Source organism: Galendromus occidentalis, unplaced genomic scaffold, assembly GCF_000255335.2.
Source record: "Galendromus occidentalis unplaced genomic scaffold, Mocc_1.1 scf7180000075756, whole genome shotgun sequence".
NCBI classification, from domain to species: Eukaryota; Metazoa; Arthropoda; class Arachnida; order Mesostigmata; family Phytoseiidae; genus Galendromus; species Galendromus occidentalis.
The window spans coordinates 9,730-27,857 of record NW_003803746.1 but is presented as its reverse complement, the minus strand read 5'-3'; the positions used below and the strand labels follow the sequence as shown (position 1 = coordinate 27,857).

At 51.8% G+C, this 18,128-nt stretch overlaps 4 protein-coding genes across 4 annotated transcripts; 2 read left to right on the top strand and 2 right to left on the bottom strand.

The window, feature by feature from the left end:
* The first annotated feature begins 218 nt into the window (after nt 1-218).
* LOC100897664 (metaxin-1) lies at nt 219-2,612 on the top strand. The gene is made up of 6 exons (XM_018641509.1): nt 219-306; nt 471-813; nt 1,074-1,403; nt 1,556-1,767; nt 1,888-2,051; nt 2,225-2,612. Exons 3-6 carry the CDS (start codon nt 1,081-1,083, stop codon nt 2,372-2,374), a joined length of 849 nt encoding a protein of 282 aa, XP_018497025.1. The 5' UTR covers nt 219-306; nt 471-813; nt 1,074-1,080; the 3' UTR covers nt 2,375-2,612.
* On the bottom strand, nt 2,594-4,463 carry Fib (rRNA 2'-O-methyltransferase fibrillarin). The gene is made up of 3 exons (XM_029112940.1): nt 4,427-4,463; nt 3,104-3,742; nt 2,594-3,013 (listed from the first exon to the last, which is right to left on the bottom strand). Exons 1-3 carry the CDS (start codon nt 4,461-4,463, stop codon nt 2,658-2,660), a joined length of 1,032 nt encoding a protein of 343 aa, XP_028968773.1. The 3' UTR covers nt 2,594-2,657.
* A 599-nt stretch (nt 4,464-5,062) lies between these two features.
* Nucleotides 5,063-7,024, top strand: LOC100899950 (fukutin-related protein). Its single transcript, XM_003738033.2, has 3 exons — nt 5,063-6,067; nt 6,160-6,325; nt 6,519-7,024. The coding sequence occupies exons 1-3, from the start codon at nt 5,063-5,065 to the stop codon at nt 6,911-6,913; spliced, it is 1,566 nt and encodes a 521-aa protein (XP_003738081.1). The 3' UTR covers nt 6,914-7,024.
* Nucleotides 7,025-7,818: 794 nt separating this feature from the next.
* On the bottom strand, nt 7,819-8,940 carry LOC100899814 (uncharacterized). The gene is made up of 3 exons (XM_003738032.1): nt 8,833-8,940; nt 8,234-8,406; nt 7,819-8,076 (listed from the first exon to the last, which is right to left on the bottom strand). The coding sequence occupies exons 1-3, from the start codon at nt 8,891-8,893 to the stop codon at nt 7,819-7,821; spliced, it is 492 nt and encodes a 163-aa protein (XP_003738080.1). The 5' UTR covers nt 8,894-8,940.
* Nucleotides 8,941-18,128: the final 9,188 nt, after the last annotated feature.

Genomic DNA, 18,128 nt, shown 5'->3' with positions numbered 1-18,128 from the left:
GGTGATCCGTCTCGATGTGGCTTCCGTGGTTACGGCGATTTATTAGAGACTCGAACAAGCGATATTTGGCGTGAGCTCACTGGGTGCGTCTCCCATGACTTGATTACAGGAAGCCTCACTGTCCCGCATCGTGTTCGTGTTTCCTTTCGTCCGCCTATTGAGCACATCTCGCGGCACTCCCTCGAACTCTCGGGATGCCCATACTGAACTCAGGGCTCATATTATTCCGATAAACGAGGTGGCTCCCCGGGGATATTGCTCGCAACAGTCCCGTGCAAGTATTATTCGCATTGGGTCCGGGCAATGGTGCGCATGCGTGATGTCGAGGAAAATTTCATCCATAATTGGCGTCTCAAATGAACGCGAGAGGAGATTCTTGGAGTTTCCTCATCCCATAAGACTGCGATGACCCGCACGAAGACCTATTTCGGCTTTCTAAAATAAGGCGCCATTCCCTTGTTCAATGATAGGAGGTGTAACTACTGTGTCCGAGAAGAGAGAGACCGCGAAGCAGACGACGGTTGTCTGCTTCTTGGAGTGGCAAGGATAAGTGGAGAGAGAGAAGCACAAACGGCAGCGTGTTCCATATCTCCGCTCAACGAGAAGGACTTCAGGATGAAACCAGCTGATCGCGCAAGGAGCGAATGCTGAGGACCTCAAGTCGACGAGACTGAAGCTCCCTTGTTTGTTCCGTTTTTCAAATCCCCGCGTAAGTAGGAGTTCTCCCGTTTGATTGAGCTTGCTGACGGATGAGACTTCACCGCGCCTAGTGAATCGTGAACTTCGTGTGTGCGTAGCGTGGAGTGCCTCTAAGTAAGTACCATCGCGTTCCGGGTTGTTCCCCGGGAAAATGGGGGGATTATCATGAATTATCATCACATATTAACTGTCGACCTGCCGGAACCCCTGTCCTTGAAATAATCGCTCCGCCGACTGACAGATTGAGCGAAGTCGACGAAAATTTCGGCACTCGCCTTATTTCACCTGTCGACACCCCATCGTGGAATTAGCTCCGTAAGCGTCGGAGCTTTCGACGAAGTTGTCGAGCAGACTGGGAAGCAGGACTCTCTTAGTTCCAGAATGGAGCTGTCTATCTGGAGAGGAGAATGGGGCTTGGGATCTGTGAGTATTGAATGCTTGGAGGCCTTGGTCTACTCGAAGATCGTCCAAGCCGTACAGAAGATTCATGTGAGGAAGTACGTCTTCTCGTCGGACATGTCTCCGTGGCTTTGGGTCAGCTCCTCGGGGAAAAGTGTCGTCGGAGCATCGTCGATAATCTCGTATTTGAAAAGCGAAAACTTGGACGCCGACTGCAACTTGACTCAGAAAGAGCGAGCGGATATTCTCGCCTACAAGAATATGATCAAGTACAAAATAGCCCCCGCCCTGAAGTATGCCATGTGGTGAGTTCGATTGCTGCTCGGAATCCATCATCAGAAAATAATTACAGGGAGAAGAATGATTCGTACCGCGGAGCCTGCCGGGCAAGGAGAATTCCCGCTCTTCCACACACGAGCTTCTCGCCAATTTTTCATTATCCCTCCTCAATTTCCAGGTGCGATGAGCGCAACTACTGCGAGGTGATCCGACCAACTTTCGCGAAAATATACACTTTCCCGTCGAATTATTCGATGCCTGGGCGATTGCAGAGAGCGGCATTGCTCGAAGCGTGGGGACGATTCGGAGAGTGCGCAACGCCTAATGAAATGGAGACAAAATTAAATAGAAAAGCCAGGGAGTGCATGACGGCATTGTCTGAGCGATTGGGTGGGTTCTCTAGAGGTTCATCAGACCTCAATTCATGGCAGATCAAATCGAAAATCTCTGAGCGCGCTTCATACCCACAAGCGAGATGACACTTCTCACGGTATATTCGTTTAATTCCAGGGAAATCTTCATATTTTTTCGGCAGTAAGCCAACTTCTTTCGATGCTTACGTTTTCGCATATTTGTCCTTGATAGTGAAGACGCCGCTGCCCAATGCTAGCCTCAATGGACACCTCAATACATTTTCAAATCTAGTGGAATTCGAGAGTCGGATCCATAATAGGGTGAGTTTTCATATCGGCATGAATTTCCTGATCGAAGGCAGTGCATTCGACGAAAGTAGGACCGGGACTTTTCCCGCTAATCCGAAGAGATGCTCCTGTCCGTCTCGACCGTCCGGCTCGAGTTTTTCTTCCAACGGGCCCATATCGATTATGAACCTCCCTCCGAATTTCAGTTCGTCGCGTCCGAGGTTCGGAGGAGAGCTGCCGGTAGAACGAGACCCGAGTGGGTCGGAGTCGTCCTATCGCTATCTTTCGCAGCCAGCGTGATGTTCTCCTATGCCATCGTGAAAGGAATCCTTCATATAGACTTCAAGACAGAATGAACTCGCCAGCATGGAATAAATATTTTTAAACAAGATAGACATTTCCAGTACCTTATAGAGATGCGTGAGCTTGGTCGCCATGCAGCCTTCGATCGGATGCTCGAAGCTCCGTGTAGAGTGTTAGAGGCCCCAGGCGCGATATAAATGAAGTATTCTTCTCAAACTCTACATACGAATACACTTGAATCGCACTGAATGAGAGAAATGGAGAGGTTGTTCAAGTTGGAAATAAATGTATTTATTTGTACAGGATTGCCTTCAATGGAAAACTCGTTTTTACAAGTTAGTTCTTCGAAGGTGGTCGGTAGGTTCCGACTACCACTGCGTGGTCTCTCTCGTAGGGTTCGAGAGTGATCTGTTCCTGAGGTTTGAATTTTTCGCTCTTAAGCTTCTCCACTTCCCCTGCGAATACAGCTTCTGGCTCAGCTGTAGAATCGATGCAGTTAGCCTTAATAGAAATAACAAAGTGTCCCCCGTTCTTGAGGAAGTTGTGGGCGTTGATCGCCACGATACGGGCCTGGTCGGGCTGGGCGACGTCGGCGAAAATGCAGTCGACCATTCCGACAAGCATCCGGTATTTATGGGGGTGACGAGCGTCCTCGATGATGGGGATTACGTTGGTTCGTTTCTGTGCAACACCTGCATCGGATAAAGAGGATGGTTAGAACCCCGTTCTGAGATCCGCTCAAGGCTGGATGTGAACATTAAGAGTTTCGGATCGGAGCTTACCGATGAGATCTCGTCCTGATCTGTGGGAGAACTCGACGGCGTACACGAGTCCTTCGGGACCGACGACGTCCGCAACGTGGGAAACTGTTGTTCCCGACGCTGCTCCGAGGTAGAGAACTTTGGAGCCGGGCGGCATGTGGATCTTGTCGACGCCTCCGAGAATCGCGGCGGCCAACTTCGATCGGAACGGATTCCAGACACGGTATTCAATCTTCTGTTCACCGTCTTCGACACTGATGCGTTTCTCGTTGTACACCGATTCTCCCGGAACGATGTTTTTGGTCACCAAGACGTCCTCTTTACCGCGAGCGATGAAAACTCCTGCGTGACGATGGGGCTCGACGATGACCTTCTTTCCACCTTTGAAGCCTCCCCGTCCTCCCGCCGCACCTCCACGTCCACCGCGTCCGCCGAACCCACCACGGCCTCCCGGGCCGCCGCGGCCTCCGAAACCTCCGCCGCGACCCCCAAATCCGCCACGACCACCGCCCCGGTCGCCGCCACCACCACCTCGGCCTCCGCCGCGACCACCGAAGCCACCTCGTCCACCACCTCCACCTCGTCCGCCGAATCCACCGCGACCGCCACCTCGGTCGCCGCCTCCACCTCGACCGCCCCTAAAACCTCCCCCACCGCCGCCTGGAAGGGAAAATTCCGATTGTATTAAGAGCAACCCCGGATGGAAGACCCCGAAGCCGAAAGTATGTAGTTTCTCGCGAGGACACAATCACCCTTGCGGAGTATCGATCAATCAAAGGAGCAGCATCCAAGGAAGATCAGGGAGGCTTGATCTGTATCTCAACAAAATTTATTGATCCTCATAGAATTGCTCTTAGGATGCTTTTGTTTTGGTTTCGAGCTCAGTGGTTCTCACGCATTACACAATTGACGCTCTTCGTTTATCGAGTTCTGCATGAAAGCAAATTTTGAACCGCATCATCCGACGGTGACGAGCGGTAATAACTCAAGATAGTCAGGAGTAATTGGGTGACGACTCCCAGATGCACGCTTTCAGGCTTCGGCTACTCTACGCGTCGAGTGTACCCACGTGTTGGTCGCCGGTCGCCCCACCGCGCTGCCAGGTCCAAGAGGCCTCGTGTGTTCACTATGGAATTTCCGAGTCAAAAAAGCACGACAATCCTCCCATTCCGAGATGCAGCCAGACACGGACGGACCCAACAACGACGGTGCTACAGTTAGTCGGAGTTCAAATTCCGAAACGGCAAGAATACCGGCTATCGCATGAGTGCTGAAGTTTCCCGGGCGCCTGCAGCGCGAATGAACATCGACGGGACGCGTCCCAGTCTGGAACCGATTGCTTACCTCGTCCACCGCCACCTCCTCCTCGGGGGAAACCCATTACTTCACGGAGATTCCGTGACACGCAATTTAACGGAAAAACGAACACTCAATGACCCAGCGCGCGCTCAACACTAGCCCACGCAGCTCGCAGCGCTGTGTCTCAAACAAGAACAGCCGAAACGCAACACGTGCTCCGGCTTCGAGGCTGATCATTGAGGGCGCTGCGAGCGCGGCGCGAAAATTCGAACCCAATCCTCCACGAAACCGTTTCGGACGGTGCACGAAGAGCTTGGCCACAGATATTGTTCGAGCGTTCGCGACTCCCCCGATTTCGCCCGAGAGGAGAGACCGAAGTGTGTTTTCGGTGCCGGAAATGCGACCCGCGGCTGCAGAGCGGTGTCCCTCGAGCTCCGACCGGGCTCCCTCATCCGAGCAGTCGCAGACGGACCGGTTGTGGAGGAGACTCCTCGCGGAGAGACCGCCTCGAAAACAAACCGAGCTCCATGGGGTATCCCTCTCATCGGAAATCCGTCCAGCTTCGCGTTTCGTGAGCTCCGAACGCCGCGATGGTGGTGGAAGATCTGTCAGACTCCTTCCGGGGACGTCTGGACGTTCCAGTGGCTTAGTGCGCTCGCAGTCGAGTCGGGTGTTCCAGAAATGCACTTCGAACAGCTGGTCATGAGTCTGCTGCACGCAGCGCAGCGGTATTCGTGGCGTAATTTGTTGCTCCTGCTGATCTTCATGAATTTCTTCGCGATAATTGTGATGTTCTTTTCGCTGGAACGACGTTGCACCGCTGATGCTCCACTGGACGTGCCCGAACCCCCGGCGAAAGTGAACAAGGCTCGGCTGTTCGAAAGAGCTTTCGACCTTCCGAATAATATGGTTACGGCGATTTTTCGAGAGTTCGAACCCTACGAACACGATTTAGAGGAAACACTCTTGTCGTTCAATTCGGTTTTCTCGAGGATGCGGATCCTTGTCGTTTCGGACGACGCTCTCTACCCGCCCCTACAGCAAATACCCCAAACGGTGGAGAGCGTTCGACTTCAGAAATACATCTCGGATTTTTCCAACAATTCTCTAGCCGATTACATTCGGAACCAGTTCGTGCTCCTCGCTCCGGACAACGTCCGGCTCACTCAGCCGGTCATTCTCACTGAGATGGTGAAGTTCCTCATCAATAATCCGGACCAGCTGGTAGCCGTCCCTGTGGGGGACGTGGATTGTTTGCAGCTAAGGGTGGAACCCCGCCTATGGAGTCTCTCCTATAAGACGCTTCCTAAATCGTCTTCCTTGTGTGATGCAATCTCGGGAGAACATGCCGTCCTCCTACCGTCAAAATTGCTCCTCAGCCTCCCCTTCGCGTTGGAGAGACCTCTGCCGGACTCTCTATACATCCAAACGACACTGCGCGGAATAAAAACCCGAATCATTCAAGACGTTCACCTGAGCAAGCCTCTGAAGCGGCTCTTCGGGAATGAACATTTACGAGAGAAGAAAGTTCGGTACTACTCGTTCCACAAGCAAATGTTATATCAGAAGTTCGGCGTCAAAAAAGTGACCCGTGAAGATAAAATCGTCGAGTGGTACGGATGCCACAAGAATAGCGAGCGATGTTTCGGGACTGTGATCAACGAGACTCCAGATTACTTATTCAAGGTCTGTGGATATATCGACCTCGCTCATTGTGCCCCCAGATGGTCCGGAGGGATTTCATGAGTCTCAACAGCATATCATTATGCTCTTTGTAGAAACGCTGGACACCGCCGTGTTGTTTAGAAAATCTCCGAGTGACCGCTCGTCACACCTTCAAGGTTCTGGAGGAATTCCAAGTCAGGTACTGGCTCGAGGGGGGATCGCTCCTCGGGGCCGCGAGGGCAGGCGATATCATCCCGTGGGACTACGATGTGGATATCGGTGAGAGCTGAAGCCAAGTACCTAGATCCCAAATGCTCCACACTGTTCGTTTGCCTTAATTCTGGTTTCGGGAAGCTTCTCGAGTCACATTCGAGGATTCGGACTCGAAAATCGACTTATCACTGCAGGAGCAGCGGATTATCATCGCATCTCCAATCAGGAGCTCTAATTGTAATGCTCGTTTCCCCTGCAGGAATCTACGAGGAGGACCTTCCCCGCTGTCCGTGGCTGAAACTCGCAAAAGAAAATAAACGACCTGTGGACCCGCAGGGTTTCATCTGGGAGAAGGCGACGGAGGGAAGTTTCTACAGGGTACAATTCTCAGCAAAGAATAGACTCCATGTCGATATTTTCCCGTTCAGATCCAAGGGAGGGACGATGACGAAAGACACTTGGTTTGAGACGCACCGCCAAGATAGGGAATTCCCAGAATCTTACCTGAAGCCGCTGACTCGCATACCGTTTGCCGGCGTCCACGCTTCTGCTCCGAATAACGTCACCGGCTTCCTGGAGTACAAGTTCGGCAAAGGGGTGATAACCAAAAAACAGTATCCCAATCCCGAAGTTTTGACGTACGATGAAGCATGAGAAGACTCGCACAATCTCTTTCATCGACTTTTCCTGACGCGAGAGGCGAGCACGAATGTTATTCATCAAACATTTCCCTCGGAGCTATCCCTTCTCGACTTGGTATTCGCCGACGGAGGATATCGGCATGAGAGCTGTCGAGCAATTGGGCTATGGAGGATTGCTCACAGTTCTCATCGGTCTCGAATGGGAGGCCGATACGAGACTCCATCCGGTCTCATGTGAAGCAATGAGCTCCAGAAGACGGAGAGAGATATCGGGAAGTTTGTTCGGCGCGTTTCTGTACAAATGTAAATAAAATGACCCGGTTCTCGACGAAGACCGATTATCGGACTGAGGGGAAAGAGAGAAGACGAGTTTTCACCTTTCAGAACAACAAACATTTGAAAGTATTTTCTTCTTTACATACACGTACATGAACGATTGAGAGCATCTCTCCTGCTTGGAGGTCAATGAATGCGATGAACCAACAGCGAATATCGGAATAGAGCATCGATTCCGAATAACATCCCAATCCCTAGAGCACACGACGTAGTTGCAGAATTGTACAGTGGGGTCCCGGCTCGGGGAACGAACGTTCCGGATAATGAACCTTCCGAATCTACACCATTGACCCGCATCACGAACCATTCTGATCCGCTTAACAAACTTTCCCAAGTTTCAGGAGAGAATCGAAGCGGATCTCACAGGTCTCGGGACTCCCGAATTCCCTGTTTTTTTCTGCTAGCGCGTCGACCGAGATGCACGATGCAATGTAGATGCCTAGTTTCCCATCGAGACCATTTCCAATTGTGGCTCCGCTCAACGAACTTCTCGGTACACGAATCTTTCCACGGAACCGAGCCCGTTCGTTAGCCGGGACCCCACTGTATTGCGATTCTACTCCAACTTCATCTCGTCTCGGCTTAGATTACCGTCCAATGATTTCGATACGCCAATGACACACCAGTGAATCCAAAAATAACAAAGGGCGAGGTCATGGTGATCGGTGGTCCCCCATCTCCGACATTACATAGCGTTGTGTTGCAACAGGATGTGCATAGATGCAATTTGTGGCGTTCACCGACGACCACACAATCGGGCTTGCATCTATCGACGCATTTACGTTCTATCGAATGCCTCCGGACTCCTGTCGCTTGTTCCGATGTGTCGAATCTGAACACCTGAAATGCCGAAATGGTCTAGAGCTCAAGATCTCTAACACACATATGTAAACCTGCGCTTCGGCTCAGCGCAAAGATTCATGGCTCGACCAAAACTGATAATTGCTCCTGGAATCAGACCCAATCGTCAATCTCCGTCCGTGATCCTCTCACTCACCGCGCACCCTCCTCCTTTGACTATACTTTGTTGACAGACCATCGACTCGTTGGCCGAGAACTGTGACTCATTGTAGCACATGGGCCCGTCTCTTTCTGAATGACATTGGAAGCAGGTTATGTTCTTCAGGGTTGGGAACAGCGGTTCGACCTTGCGTCCGGCCGAAGTGGCTTCTGCAACCGAGGACAACCATTTTAGGAGAAAATCGATTGAACGAGAAGGCAGAGTTAATTCGACCAGAGCGTGCTCATGCATGCTTCACTATTATGCATAATCCTCCACGAGCCACCGATTACGGAGCGTTCGAATGGGTCCCGCCGAGGAGGAGCGCACGCACGGGATGGCCACTGACTGCGGGAGGAGTGCTCCGCGCCGCACGGCACTCCTGCGCGGCCCACTCGTGGAGCCGATGGCACGGACTCGGGAATGCACGGGGAAAATACGCATGATTTCTGAGCTTCACAGGTGCAAAAGTGCACGCGCATCGAAGCATGGCTGACGGTAAAGTTCGGTCCCCCACCGCGGAATCGGTCCCCTGTGCGAGTGCTCTACTTTCGCCTATCCTATCGAAACTTGAAAGGAATAATCGGGGAGCGTACCACAAACGATGCTTAGCATTGACAGAACTGAGATGACTTTAAAGATGTGAGGGAAATTCATGTTCGAGGGGAAGATGCCCAGGATCCTCGTCCGTCTGCTCCTGAACGACGACCAACAGATGTCCCAGGGAATGGAAGAGCAGGAAAGAGGATGTTTATACACAGGAAAGGGAGAGGGACTCCTTGGTTGAAACCAGCAGACAAACTTCTCCAGGAATGAGCACCGAGTCTAAGAGCATTGTCGATCAGGTACGCACGTGCCCGCTCGTCGTTTCCGCGAAGGCTGCTCACAGTCTCTACGTTCCGATATAGCGAGCTTCCGGAATGACGGCAGTACCTCCTCCATTGAAGCGGAAGCGGGAGGGAACACCGAGCCTGGGATCGGAATCCCATGGTGGGATGGGTGCGAATCCCGGGAGACGAAGGTCAAGGCGATCGGCGAGAGCTCGGGCCTCGCTGTTCGATGAGAAGGCCCGCCGCCGTAGACCTGGAATAATGCCAGAAGTTCCTCTCTCGAGCGGGGCTCTCGTTCGCTCATACCGGGAAACTTCGTTGGGGTGCTAAGCGAAGATTTGGTTCGCCTCGAAATGGAATGAATCAAGCTTATCAGGGCTAATGACAGGCGCTCACAGATCTCGTCCACTAAGCGAGCCTAGTCTAATCCTCTCGAAGTTCGAGGATCGCGGATTCTACGGGTACGCCTCCTCCTGGATATGACGAGAGACACGCGTGTCGGACCTTGTAATAGATCTGCCTGCTCTGGGGCAGTCCATTCAGAGGAGGCCGCAGAAACAGCGAGACTGAGCATCCTGCTCACTTCAAAACGCCTTCAAGGGCTGGTACCGACAACCGAGAGCATGCTTTTGTATTCGTCACACGTTTTCACAACTGATGAGCAAACCTAAAGATGCTCGACGAGAGAGTTGTTTGAACGAATCTGGAGTTCGCGAGAAAATCAGTTACGATATCCTGAACGCTTCTCGGGCGCGGGTGCGAAAGCTCACGACTCACGACGAGATCATCATCATTTTTCTTCATCGCTCCACCCTTCGCGAAATCGGGTTCGACTCGATCACGGCCAGGAGAAATTCTTCTCTTGTGCTCAGTGGATTGCGAGTTTTCGAAAGCCGAGCGAATTCATCGATGAACTTGTGCAATGAGAGGAGGTGACGTATTTAAGCCCGAAGAATTTCTCCATCAGGAGTCCATTCCGATGGGTGTTTTTGCACGGACCGCTACCGGAACAGGAGTTCACGGTGTACTGAGACGCTTTCGTAGCCTCTCATCAGAGGAGAATTCTTTCGCAGCATGTGAATATTCTATTCATGTTGTAATCATTTTCGGTAGCGATTGTTGGACTTGCAGTATTCGGTACGATGTCGTCCTCCCTCCCGATCACTCGTGATCACCCCTCATCCTTCAGGCACTGATATCGGAACGATCGACGATACGGAGCACAATCGCTGGACGCTGCTTTGAAGCTTCAGTAGGCCCAGGACAAGGGGGTAATGTGGACGATCATTCCTCTCCTCGCACGATGAACATAGACGTCGCGTCCGTGAACACAAAAAAAAGAATGAAATCATTCGCAAAAATATCGTTCCTCCATACGGGCGACGACGTAACCGCGGGATGTAGGAGGGGAGGGGACGGGCGTCCGTACGAAGCCGCGATCCACTGCGATCAAGCGAGATCTATTTAGATGGTCAACAGTTTCTATGCGGAGCTCAGGAGCGCGCGAGGCGAGGTGCGGCAGCCCTCCCACTTTGGAATCTAGCGTGGACAAGGAAGGTTCTCAATCGTGATCCATGCGTAGACTATTTGCGACTCACTTTGGGAGTTTTTCTCGTCAAGACGAGAGCTTGCATCCGAGAAGACCTCTATTTCGGCTTTCTCAGCGCCGTCAATGTTTCACTTCTGTGACGCGGAATCAATACCTGGATTTTCGTTTGGTGGTCTAAGTTTAGGGAGTACATATTAGTGTCTCCGGTCAGATCCATGTATTGGAAGCTATCTCAGTCAGAACATTCGGCTCACTCAGGGTTTCCGAATGCTCTTCATCCCCGCTCTTGACGAAATTTATCCGAATTGTCAGAGCTCTCGTCCCTATCTCGATGAAATGCTCAATGCTTGGTTGCTCTCACATGGCCACCATTCCCCGATGAAGACTTCATCGTCGCCAGTCGATGCTTTTCCCCCCACGCAGGGAGAACAAGACCGCTTTTAAAGAAGAAGGAATTGATTGCGTTCGGCCTCCTCAACTTCCGATTCGCCGACGAATTCACCGAGACGCACCGAAGAAATGAACGGCAAAATATTCCGGATAAAAGTTTTCCTCGCTCGGAAACGAATCGATACGGATACCTCGACTCACGTACGAGAAGCATGGATACCGATGGACAGAAAGTCGAGGGTCCGAAAATCGGCCTTGTCTCTGGCGCTTGGCTCGAGTGCGGAAGAGCTCAACGTATGAAGGCCGTTACTGGATGTCTTCATAGCCCGTAACGACCGAGCTTTCTGATCGTTTGATCCATCGAAAAACAGTGAGTAGCGGAATGAGTCGGGAGTCGAGAACGCAAAGATCCAGAGAAGATTTTCTGATTCGTCCATCCAATATGAATGCTGATCGATGTGTAATTCCGAGCGGTGGAGCGATCGCTGCAGGAGGATCATCCGGAGGAGGAACTACTCCTGCCGGTGGAGTCACTCCTGGAGGAGGTGATGCCAAGCCAGATCCCAGCGACGAGTCCGTGCCACCGAACCTCAGCGTCATCCGCGGCAAAACAAGCTCGGTGATACTCAACGAAGAAGTCTCGAGCTATCTATCATGGAAATCTCTGCTCTTGATTACATTGAAGCTTATACCGCACGCGTGGGAAGTCGTAGACGGTAAAATAGTCGGTGACGAAGGTATGACCCCTGAAGCCGAAAAAAACAAGAACTGTACAACAGAGGAAACCTGGCAGCCAAGTATGTACTCATCAACTCGATCCATGGTAACATCCTTCTCGATCTGTTTTATGAGAATCTGAAGTATACTTCGGCTGCATCTATCTGGAATAAACTCAAGAAAACCTACGGAGCAGCTACAGAAAGTCAACAACTCGTAGAAGTCACCAATTTCCTCTCATGGCAGTACAGGAAGGACAGGAGCATTCAGGAGAACATCACAGCGTTCAAGAGATTAAAATACGCGCTCGATGAGTTTCAAGCTGACATCAAAGAGCCGATACAATGTATCACTCTGATCAATAAGTTACCCCCTGACTGGGCTTGGATAAGACACTTCGCCTTCCGAAACCAAAACCTGAAGAGACTTTCAACAATTTAGTTGATCTCATCCTGACAGGAGCAGCTAGTCGCGACAGCGGTGCTACTCAAAAAGGAAACCTTCGACCAAAACACGCTCGGATAAATATGCGCGTTTTTGCGCAGACACCTCTCCACTTGGAATTTCGACTCGGAACTCATTCCGCGGGCGGGAGGCTCAGCGCGATGGCGGCGAGAATCACCGCTCGGAACTGAAAACGAATAATCATGCCCGAGAATGCCTCGCGAACCGCGCATCGCGGGACATCACGAGCATGGCAAGGCTGGTGGCGCAAGTAGAACCGCGGCTTCATCCATGGAGCGACTTACGGCTGAGAAGCGCCCCGAATCCGAACTCCAGATATTCTCTCAGAGCGACGAGTTGTTGGGAAGCGGCGACGAGACTGAACTGCCATCATTTACCAGGATTTCCTCGCTTTACCAGACCATCCTCAGACGAAAGGGAGGGAGATCTATCGGACTTCTGATCGAGAAAATAATCGGAAAGCCCTGGTAGGCTCTAGGGAGCTCCCTCCGCAAATTCAGAAAGATTAGCAATGGGATCATGATATACCGTATACAGTAAGACCTCGCTTCTCGCGGTCAATCGGTTCCGGAGGCTTCCGCGATAAGTGGGAATCCGCGAAGAAGGATTTGGTAATTCTGGGGAGTGGTATTCCGACTTGGAGCTCCGACGCTCTCAGCTAATAGAGGACAATTATTGTTCGAAGAGCTATCCTTTACTCCATGAATAACCAGTCTCTGTGGTAAGCTACTATGTCACAATGCACAATTCTTGAGACTGTACGCGTCATAGACTACGTATAAATTAGGGCTCCTTCTATCAGTCCAACTCTATCATTCCCGCCAACTGAGGACGTCTGCGTGCACCGAGTTCTGAGATGCCGTCTCCACTTTCAGAGCTCGCATCAATCTCTCGGGAACCTGCGCAGCACCTCTCCGTGCATTCTGACGACTACGCCAGGCATTGCTCGCAGTATGCGCGGCAATCCTTCGTTTTCCATAATTTTATGCTCGGGAAAGAAAAACGCGATATAGCGAGGTCGCGATGAATGAGGTCGCGATAAGCGAGGTCTTACTGTATATCCTAATAGAGTGGCATGCCGTTCTATTTTTCGATCCCCCCATCAGGCGTCGGTCTATTGGAGCATGCCGTTCTATTGGAGCATGCCGTTCTATTTTTCGATCCCCCCATCAGGCGTCGGTCTATTGGAGCATGCCGTTCTATTGGAGCATGCCGCTCTATTTTTCGATCCCCCATCGGATGGGCGGTCCCTATTAGATTAGCATGCCATTCTATTAGAATAAATACGGTATGTAGTGCGAGCCAATGTACGATATCACGGATCTGAATGTCCCGTTCCCTTGATGGATGCACGGAGGTAAACTTGAAGTGGTCGTCGCTATCGTGGAACGTCTCCTACCCTGCGGCCACAATATAGTAGGGGATTGACATGACCTCATCCAACAACCGACCGCACCTCGATTCGCCGGGATTCCAATGTCTCGCCGTCTTGAACTCGGCTCGATAGTCTGAGCTCTCCGAGCAGCTCCGCTAATGCGGTGCTCATCGAAACGGAAATCCAAAATGAACGATTTCCTCCGCGGGCGTATGGCAACGCCGACGGCGCGGCGGCAAGAAACCAAATTTCGTCTCTACTCCCTCCGGCCAAGGTCCAGCTGCTAAGTAAGACCTCATCTGCCGTGAGAACATCACTTTGAGGAATTCGGTCATTCTCCTCTAACTTCAACTTCTTCTCCATATGAAGACCATATTCCTCTCCAGCTTCCTCTTTTGGCCCACTCTCTTTGACGTCCTTTGACGTTGATCAGGGACTCTCAGACGTGATAGACATCCGGTTCGTTCCGATTTCTAAACCACTGCTCCCAGGTCAACTTGGGATCTGGCGAACCTATCTCTTTTCGAAGAATTCTACCGCTGAGTGCGCGGAATCACAGGGTCAATCCGAGAGGTACTGCGAGACGTCGACGGCGCGACGGCAAGAAACCTTTCGTCTCTACTCCCCAGCGTGGATCATGACAGTCCAGATTCGGGAGTCATGACTCATGACGGCACATTACGTGCTCATCTGAGAATTTCGAGAGGTTCCTCATGGCCGAATGAGAGAGGACGTGAAAAATTGCGTCAAGTCTTGCGTGGTCTGCCAGAAATGTAAGGCAAAATTCACACCGAAAGTTGACATCTTGTGTCTCAGAACGAATGATGATCCTCCAATGCACACGGTGCGTTCGGACCTCCCGGAAGAGTCGGAAAAGAGCTGTACGGGGACCAAGAATCGTGCTTTCTCGTTCGCTGTCGATCGGAACTCTAGGTTTGCCATTGCTCGTTCTGGCCGAGAAATCGCGCAGTCGGTGACCAGTTTGTTGAAACAGGAAGTATTCGAGATCACCCGAGTTGCATCGGATCGAACGGGAGTCCTCGGAAGCGAGAGAGTCGAGGATTGGGCTCCCGCCAGCGACCGCGAGACATCATAATCGGTCTCATTGAAACACGATAGGATGCTCGCCGAGTTTTGCCTTGACGGCTGAAGTAACATATCTCCCGGCTGATGAAAGGTTAGGTATTCGGAATCGGTTACGTTTGACGGAACGGAGGGAATCTCCCGAAGGAGAATACGCGGCGAGGAAATCCCAGAAAAGATCTTCGATTAGAGGCATTCTCAGAAAATACCGGATTATGCAGCGGGAGACTAAGTCCTCACGGAAGTGGGTGATACGGAGAAGTTCTCCGGCCCCTAAGTCATTGCGGATATCCAATTCTTCAATTGAGTTCTTAAGAGGATATCGTAGGTGGACGATCGAGCCGTTCAGAGGGCTTGTCCATTGAAGAGAAATTACATCTTCAGTCCCAGGAGGGTCAACTCTTTCGGAGGGGTGAGTGGGAATCCCGCTGAGTCGGCGGCTCTTGACGGTGTATAAAAGGAATGAACGAAGTTATTCAGTAGTCAGTCTCAAGCCAGGCTCATCACTTGAGTCTTGAGTCATCTATGGTCAGTACCCTCGAACGAACAAAAAGAACACACTGCCTTTGTGCGTCTTGCGAGACTGGAGATATGGTTGGATCGTTGGTCGACCCTGGTGATAGGTTGCTATTCAGACTCCGTTGGGGAAACTCATCGCTCTGTATGCGAGGGACATGATACCTCGAGACGTCTCCGGAATCAACTGGAGTCATCGCCAGAGCTGTGGAGGCACTGGAAAACCAGATCGCAAATCAAGTCTTCAATATGAGCGGTCTGATACCTGGGGATCTGGGGAAGTTGCTGGTCGCGAGTCAGGGAGCCTTCAGAGGAATGAAATTCGACCAAGAAAACTGGTGCGAGCTCGCAGTCAGATCTCGATTAAGATTTCCACATAAGTCCGCTCCCTCCCCACCGATGGGCAGACCCTTGAGGGACTTAGACTTCGGTCATGAAACGGACCCTTCGAGGTTGACCTGGAGCAACAAAACAAACTGAACCCGATTCTCGAAGAAAAGGTGACGAGGAGGCCTTCACTTCGATGGTAAGCGAAGGGGCTGAATGAAATCGAACTCTCGATCTAAGGGGTGGCGAAGTCGAATGTCTGGCGGGACACGAAAGAGCGCTGAGAGAACCTGCGGGTCACACCTGAGCCCTAGTATCTCCGTGAATTCAGTTTTTCTTTAGTGATCGAAGGGATTGAGATTTTTGACGGGAATACACAATTACCGTCCCATCGCAGTACTACAAGTATTCCGCAAAAACTTCAATTATCCGACTCGAAATTGCATTGTGAAGAGATATATGGCACAGATAATATCCCGAGATATTCCTAAGGATCGATGGCGGGCCACGGGAAAAATCTCGCGGGCTACTCGTGTCCTGCGGGACACGTCTTTGACACCCCTGGTCTAGGCCAATGACAAGATCGAGGAGCAGAAGCCGTTCGCCACCGAGAAAAATGAAAGGGATAGCGACATACGGGCTGTTTGGAAAGAGTCGAGGTAGCAATCTGTTTGCCTTCGCCGGAACAGGAGAGCGACCGACGAGAAGCCTCAGAGCCCTAGAGGGAAATAACGAGGGATCGACCCGCATTGTGTCAGATGTGGCAGGGACTCCATACCCCACACCGTGTCGGAAAATTCCCCGATATAAAATACTCCGATATCGACGACGAAATGGCCGGGGCGTTGGGCTTCACCAAAGGAATACACGGAATCTTTGTGAGGATATGCAGACGGTTTCTGGGAATGATGCGAAATCGAAACCCGAACATCTGCTGAGTAATCCGTGGAGCGCTTCCACCGGCAGCTCAAAGCATCGCTCACGGCAAGGCTCAAGGGATCGACCTGTCTGAAGGAAATTCCGTGGGTCATGTTGGGGGTTCGCACCGTGCCCAGGGACAATCTTGGCTGCTCCGCTGCCGAAATGATCTATGGGTCTCCTCTGCGGCTGTCAGGAGAATTCGTGCACGAAGCGGCCTCCGAATTCCTTCGGAACGGCTTCAGCAGCTCCGCGAGACATCAGGTCCACTGATGCCAACGCCGCCGCGCTGGCAATGCGAGATGCCTCCCGACCAAGTGCTTTCGTGCCCAGATCAACTGCGCAACGCTAAATACGTCTTTGTCAGAGCAGACGCTATCAGGCCATCGCTTTCCCGGCAATATGATTGTCCATTCCGTGTCGTGGAGTCAGGTCCCAAGACCCTCAGGATTTTGCGAAATGGAAAGGAGGACCACGTCTTGGTCGACACGGTACATGACAACTCGATGCCGGACAACTCGATGCCGGGACAACTCGATGCCGGGACAACTCGATGCCAGACGAATCGATGCCGGACAACTCGATGCCGGGAAAACTCGATGCCGAGACCAGTCGATGCCGGACGAATCGATGCCCGATCGGGACAGCGACAGATAGTCGTTTTGGAATAATAGCGCCTCAAGAAACTTCTGCTCAGTCACAATTAAGCACAATTTTCCGTGATTTTCTTCGGAAGCAAATCAATCAGAATCTATTTGACCTATCGATCAGCTTATCCTTTCAAAGATATGCGGTACAGTGCAGCCAATCACGGCAGAAATCTGGTCATTCTAAAGATCTGTGGAGGAGTACGCATATTAGCGAAAAGTTCAGAGCGTGCAGTGCACACCTAAAGATGTGAGACTGCCGCGTTGAGAAGTTCCCTTGTTCGTGGATGAGCGAGAGTAGCGGTAAAGCCGAGTTAATTTCGATTTTCGAATTGAAAATTCCCCTGGGTCGGACGGGGCCAAAGTGTTCAAGTCTCATGTCAGTGTGCAACATTGGTCGCGGAATGAGTTTCTAGTTGAAATTCTTATGAAAGCGATCGACGGGCTTCATTCGGACTGCTCAAATGCAGCTCTGCCTAGCTCCCCGGCATCGAGGTGTCGGCATCGAGGTGTCGGCATCGAGTTGACCGTGTCCGTGGTCGACAGGTTAAAACGTGCTCACACGGACGAAGACCTCCAGGCCTCTGGTTATAGGCTTGCTGCCGAGACCCCGGCACCACAGCCCGCAGTCGCCTCTGATGATGCTACCACACTTCCTCTGAGATCGACTCGGTCGGGACGAGACATTTCGGCTCCGGTTCGGTTCCGAGACTACGTTCAGGAGGAGCTGAGGTCTCCGGGGTAGTCCTCGCGTTGGCGGCAACGCTGGGAGGGACGTGTATAGTGGAATAGTGGGCCGCCCGGCAGTGTCATCGCGGACGGTGCGAGCCGTGATGACAACGAAGTTAAATAAACCCACGGACCACGGGCCAGTATTACAACTGGACCACTCGTCCTAGATAGCTAGTTCTCGTGACCGCTTCACGCCCATATCGTCATGGATGATTTGAGCCTACTAACTGCATGGTTCAATGTGTGTCTATCCCGTGAAGGAAATCTCGTGGTCACCAACAGCCAACAGCGCTCTCCGGAAGTCAGCGGAAACGCTCCGAACTCCGAAGCGCGGTGGAATCCA